This window comes from Prosopis cineraria, unplaced genomic scaffold (genome assembly GCF_029017545.1).
Source record: "Prosopis cineraria cultivar Desert tree isolate PC_DT_omini unplaced genomic scaffold, ASM2901754v1 PC2, whole genome shotgun sequence".
Taxonomy (NCBI): domain Eukaryota; kingdom Viridiplantae; phylum Streptophyta; class Magnoliopsida; order Fabales; family Fabaceae; genus Prosopis; species Prosopis cineraria.
In genome coordinates, this window is record NW_026555333.1 from 17,146,382 (window position 1) to 17,151,577 (window position 5,196).

The 5,196-nt window shown below is 33.4% G+C and overlaps 1 protein-coding gene across 4 annotated transcripts; it reads right to left on the reverse strand.

Annotated features, from left to right (window-relative positions):
• Nucleotides 1–400: 400 nt before the first annotated feature.
• Nucleotides 401–5,196, reverse strand: LOC129302081 (cysteine-rich receptor-like protein kinase 2). 4 transcript variants are annotated; one of them, XM_054940758.1, is made up of 7 exons: nucleotides 4,502–5,196; nucleotides 3,439–3,836; nucleotides 3,009–3,131; nucleotides 2,736–2,863; nucleotides 1,903–2,134; nucleotides 1,461–1,540; nucleotides 401–862 (listed from the first exon to the last, which is right to left on the reverse strand). In XM_054940758.1, exons 1-7 carry the CDS (start codon nucleotides 4,888–4,890, stop codon nucleotides 632–634), a joined length of 1,581 nt encoding a protein of 526 aa, XP_054796733.1. In that variant the 5' UTR covers nucleotides 4,891–5,196; the 3' UTR covers nucleotides 401–631. The 4 variants fall into 4 exon arrangements, with proteins under 4 accessions (XP_054796733.1, XP_054796734.1, XP_054796736.1 ...); XM_054940759.1 differs by lacking the exon at nucleotides 1,461–1,540 and having other exon boundaries at nucleotides 653–862; nucleotides 4,502–5,191; XM_054940761.1 differs by lacking the exons at nucleotides 401–862; nucleotides 1,461–1,540 and adding an exon at nucleotides 2,388–2,601 and having other exon boundaries at nucleotides 1,978–2,134; nucleotides 4,502–5,177.

A 5,196-nucleotide genomic window follows, 5' to 3' on the forward strand; every position in this document is an offset into this window, starting at 1 on the left:
TAGTAAAATAGAGATATACTTGCTAATCTTGTATAGCCACATCAAGATTAGAGCTTAAAATTGTAACAAGGAAGAGCAATTAATTAAATTAAACATTTATTTGTGGCTTAAGAGAGCTTGTTCAAGTACTTTTTTAGAATCTCAGGTTAACAGTTATTTTCATTAAAAATATTCATGAGAGGAGATAATTTTAATAATATGAAATGTAAGAGGAATGCATAATTGTAGGCCCAATTTGTACTTGAATTTTAAGAATCATTTGCTTTTCTTTATTTTCTAGTTTTAATATAATTTTCAAAATACGTTTTATCCAATCAATTATGTTTTGCTCAACTTGATTGAAACTGCAAAGTCTTTGGCTTAACTATATTTTTGATACAAATATATGTGGAAACGATACTTTACTTTATATTACTTGCTATGACCCATCACTTGCAAAGCGTAACAAAGGGCAAAATAGGAAAAAAAAATAAAGGCTCCATAATTTTTCCACTTCTTGATTATTCAAAACTCAAATTCACTCATAACCACACATTTCCTGCAAATAACGATTATAATATTGCTGATGGTATAGAACTCAAGGCATTGGGCGTAGGGGAAGCGAAAGAGGCAGTGGCGTATCCATGTGCTTTTAATTAGTTTCAAGCAAGAGAGGCATAGTCGGTCTTACGTTCTCTAATAAGCCCTTGTTTTGCAGCAAAACAATAACTTCAGACATTGTTGGCCTTATCGCAGGAGATGCTTGAGTGCAAAGCAAACCAATCTCTATGATTTTCTTCACTTCTTCCACATCATACTCATTAGGGTCTAAGGTACTGTCCACTAACTCTAAGTGCGTGCTGCTCTCGTATAGTTTCCATGCCTAACAAGTGGGATTCAAAAGAAATTATAAATTATAGATCCATCAATAAATTAAAAGGCTTAGAATTGAAGTTGGGAACAAGCTTTGCTGCATTTTTTCCAAGCAAAATTGGGTTAATAAAAGTGTTTTATTCATTGTTGTTGCTACAATGGCTTGCTATATTTGGAATTTAATAAATCTTAGTGTTCTAGAATGCCCATTCTTCTCAATTGCAAATTGTGATGAATGTCAAGGCTAAGATTTGCTTTAAATTTCAGCCATGTCCTCCCAATAAATTAAGACTAATTGAAATAGATTTTCTTAGAACTTCTAATATTGTGTAGGATCCATTATTCTTAATTTTGTAAATTATAGTGTATATGTTTTGCTGTTGTTGAGGTTTTGAGATAGATAGCTATGAACCCTTCTTAGAAGGTGATCTGTTTATATATTTTCCTTTTTCAGTGTATATGTATTGTTAATTGTTTTTGGAATGAATTGACAACCTCACAAAAAAGAAAAAACAAATAGAGCAGCATTGTTTTTAAAAAAGTCCAGCATCTAAACTTTGAATAAAAATAATATCACATTTAAACTGATGATATGCATAGTTTCATACCGTTTGAAGGAGGAATTCACCTTCAGCATCACCATCAACTTTCAATTCTTTACTTTTTCTACCACTAATAATTTTCAATACTACAACACCATAACTGTATATGTCAGCTTTTTCTGATAATTGGCCATAAATTATATACTTAGGTGCTGTATAACCTCTGGCAAAAGCATAATATTTTTAAATTGATCAGAATATAATGACTCATACAAAAATACATCAATAATATCTGAAATAGACATATGCAACAGACAGAATTGCAACAAATCTTCATGCTATATATATATATGGAGGCACAAAAAAATGTTAAATTTCTTATTTCAGTTAGAGGAGTGTTCCATTGACTGATATATAGATTTTATCAAATTTCTTTGATAATCTTCAATTCTAATTTATGTACTATATAAGGTATGAAAGTTTCATAAATTCAAAAATTACAACTTACAATGTTCCTGCAAAATTTGTGCTAAGATGAGATTTGTTGTCTGGTAAAAATCTTCCCAGTCCAAATCAGCAATTCTAAGTTGCATGTCATCATCTAGGAGGATATTGTTGGTCTTTATGTCTCGATGTATTATACAAATGTGAAATTCCTCATGTAGATGAGCTAATCCACGTGCTGTTCCTAAAATTATATCATATCGTTGCTTCCAGTCAAGAGAACCTTTCTTTTTTTCCTGTTTTACAAGTTTACACACTTTAAACAGTATAGGAAGTAATGAAGGGGAAAAACATAAAAGTGAGAGTCAAAAAGTTTCAATAACAAAACAATAGATGTTTACTAACTTCATCAAATTTGTGAGTCATGAATATATCTTGGTTAAAGTCATGCATATATTGTCATGTCCACATTTCATTATGCTATGAAATATTGTGGATGATGCATGTAAAAAGCAGCATATAAATTGTTAGTTGATTGAAATGTAGTACCGAATAAGAACTTTTCAAGACTATTGTTTTTCATGTATTCATAAACAAGGAATCTGTCATGGCCTTTACTACAACATCCCAAAAGTCGAACAAGATTTCGATGATGAACATTATTTATGAGCTTCACTTCACTTTCAAAATCTTCGTCCACTCTACTCAAGTGTTGAGAAGTTAATTTCTTAACTGCAACTGCTTTGCCATTCCTTAGCGTGCCCTATTGAAAATAATTAAGTTCAATCATGAAAATATTGTTTATTGCATTTGCCAACACTATGTAAAACTCATAGGACACATCCCATAATTTGAAATGTGGTGAGTATTAAATATTGAAAATAAAAATGAAGTTACCTTGTATACAATACCAAATCCTCCTTCTCCTAGTTTATTTTCATCACTGAAATTTTTGGTTGCAGACTTCAAATCCTGATAACTATAAGTAACTGGGCCTTTCAACTTACTTGTTTCAGTTATATCTCCTGTGAAGAAAAAGCCTAGTCAAAATCTCTTTTCTTAAATTTATGGGGAAAAAACCTGTCAGGATTCATCTTTCACAGAGATGAATGTCCATAACTATTTCTTTTGGGGAAAGGTGAAATTCAAAGTATCTGTATCATTAATTACCTCTAGGAACTCTCTTGGGGCTTTTTGGTCGTCTAATCCAAGCAAATAATGCAAGGAGGATCAGAGCAAGTGCTACGCCTCCAACAACTCCGCCAATAATTGTCGCCTTATTGCTTGATGAATCTGCAATGTCATGAAAATTACACACACATGACAATCAAATGAGTACTCACTCTCCATGATTCACTGCCACATCTAAAAAGGAGTTATAATTCAGTGCATTAAATGTTCTTACACATTCTTTCATACGCATCAGCAAATCAAATTGTCATTGTTCTAATTAAAACATACATAAAATGAGGATTCAAATTACACACAAATACGAAAAATTAATTTGCACGTTGCGGTGTTTTTGTACAACCCCAAGATGATTAAATTAATGAATCCTTGACATAGAAGAGCTTTACAAAATTCTTTGAATGAACTGTACCTGGTTTGACCAAGGGAGTGATATCAATAGTCTGATTATCAGCAAAGAAAGAAGTGGTTGAATATCTCATAAAAGAACCAGCATCAAAAGCCCTACCCTCTGAATAGGTAAAGCAAATCTGCATATTGCTATACCCAGTCGTTACGAAATCTAGACAACCACCTTGCGTGACAGTATTAACACACTGGGCAAAGGCATAAATAGTTTCACCATTATTAGGCACTTGCATCTTTGTGGCTGCAAAGAATCCTGAAATTCTGGGTGTTGCTGTTTGGAGATTCATTAGCAAATTTTGTGCAGTTTCAGTGAATGCAATGGCTTCTCTGGCATTCTGATCACCATACAATACTTTAGTCAAAGACCCTGTCGTCTCGCCATAGAAATCACCAGCCTCGTACCTCAACACACCACAGTATATATCCCATATCATTTTTACATTGTATGTCAACCTCTTGTGAGAGAATGAATATTTCTTTTCTTTCTTTTAATCTTTCATCATTGGATTACTTTGATATGCTTGAAAAATTTATTGAATAATTGTGATAATTAATATTAATTATTATATTGATTAGATGGTACTCCCTTTGATCTTAGTTATAAGGCAAAAAGAGAATTTTTTTTTTATTTATTTATGAGCCATATCATTAAATTTTTATCACAAATTTTTTATTTTACCCTCCATTAATTGTTGTGAAAGAAAGTATATTATTAAAGTATTTATGTTTAATAAGGTTAAAGTTGAAAACTTATTAAATTTATGGACAATTAAATTAAAATTTTCTTAATTCCCGTGTGACACGTTGGAAGTAACCGGTAACTAACACTAGAGAAGTATAGATTAATATAATTTTGGCAATAAACAATGTGTAAATAGACTAGATTTTGTCTACGAATAGTTTGAAATGAGTAGATTATTATCCATAAATTTATATTGAATAAGACAAATTAAACAACTTACATCGTACGTACACCACACAAAGTAATCAACATAGCAAACATGAATATCTTACCTCCACGCTCAACTTTTCAAAAAGAAAAGTCAACTATGGTGGACTAGTTGTACCTGAGGAAGCAGCCATCGTAGACGACATGACCACCGTAGGACCCGGCGGAGCAGTTGCGGATTTGTTCGGCAGCGATGTCTAGGCACCTGCCACAGTCAGCAACGGAGAGATAGTTTCTGCATTGGAAAAGAGTGGAAATAGGGCTTCCTCCGTTGCCTCGCCGTGCGGTGGCGGAGTGCTTGTTTTGATCACCGATCTGTTGTTCGATTTCTCGCAGCGTTGAGTTTAGGCTTTCATTGAAGATCGTGTAGTTGGACACCACGAACTGGTTCGGTGGGCTGCACCCTCTCTTTAGAAGATTGGTCTGAGGGTCCGAAACGACGCCATTAAGAATCCAGCATGACCAGAATATGAGGATAAATAAGGTAATGGGACACCGAAGCATCATTTGGCGGAGTTTGGTTGGAAATATTGTGTCAATTGGGTTGGCCCTGTTGGGACAGAGTGAAGATGAAGAAAGAAAGAGAGGCCGCGTGGTGTCTAGCTAGTGTGTTTGTTTGGTTTGTTGATCTGGAGGTTCTTTTGAATTTTAGAATGGTTGTTCTGTTTTTTGACAAGAGTGTTTCATGGCTGGTTATGGTAATGCAAGTCTTTGGACAGTTATTCCTCTCTGTCCACAATCTAGATGCTTTGGTGAACAAGGAATTGAAATAATAAATTTATTTTTTTAAAAATGTGATAGTTAGAAAATTTT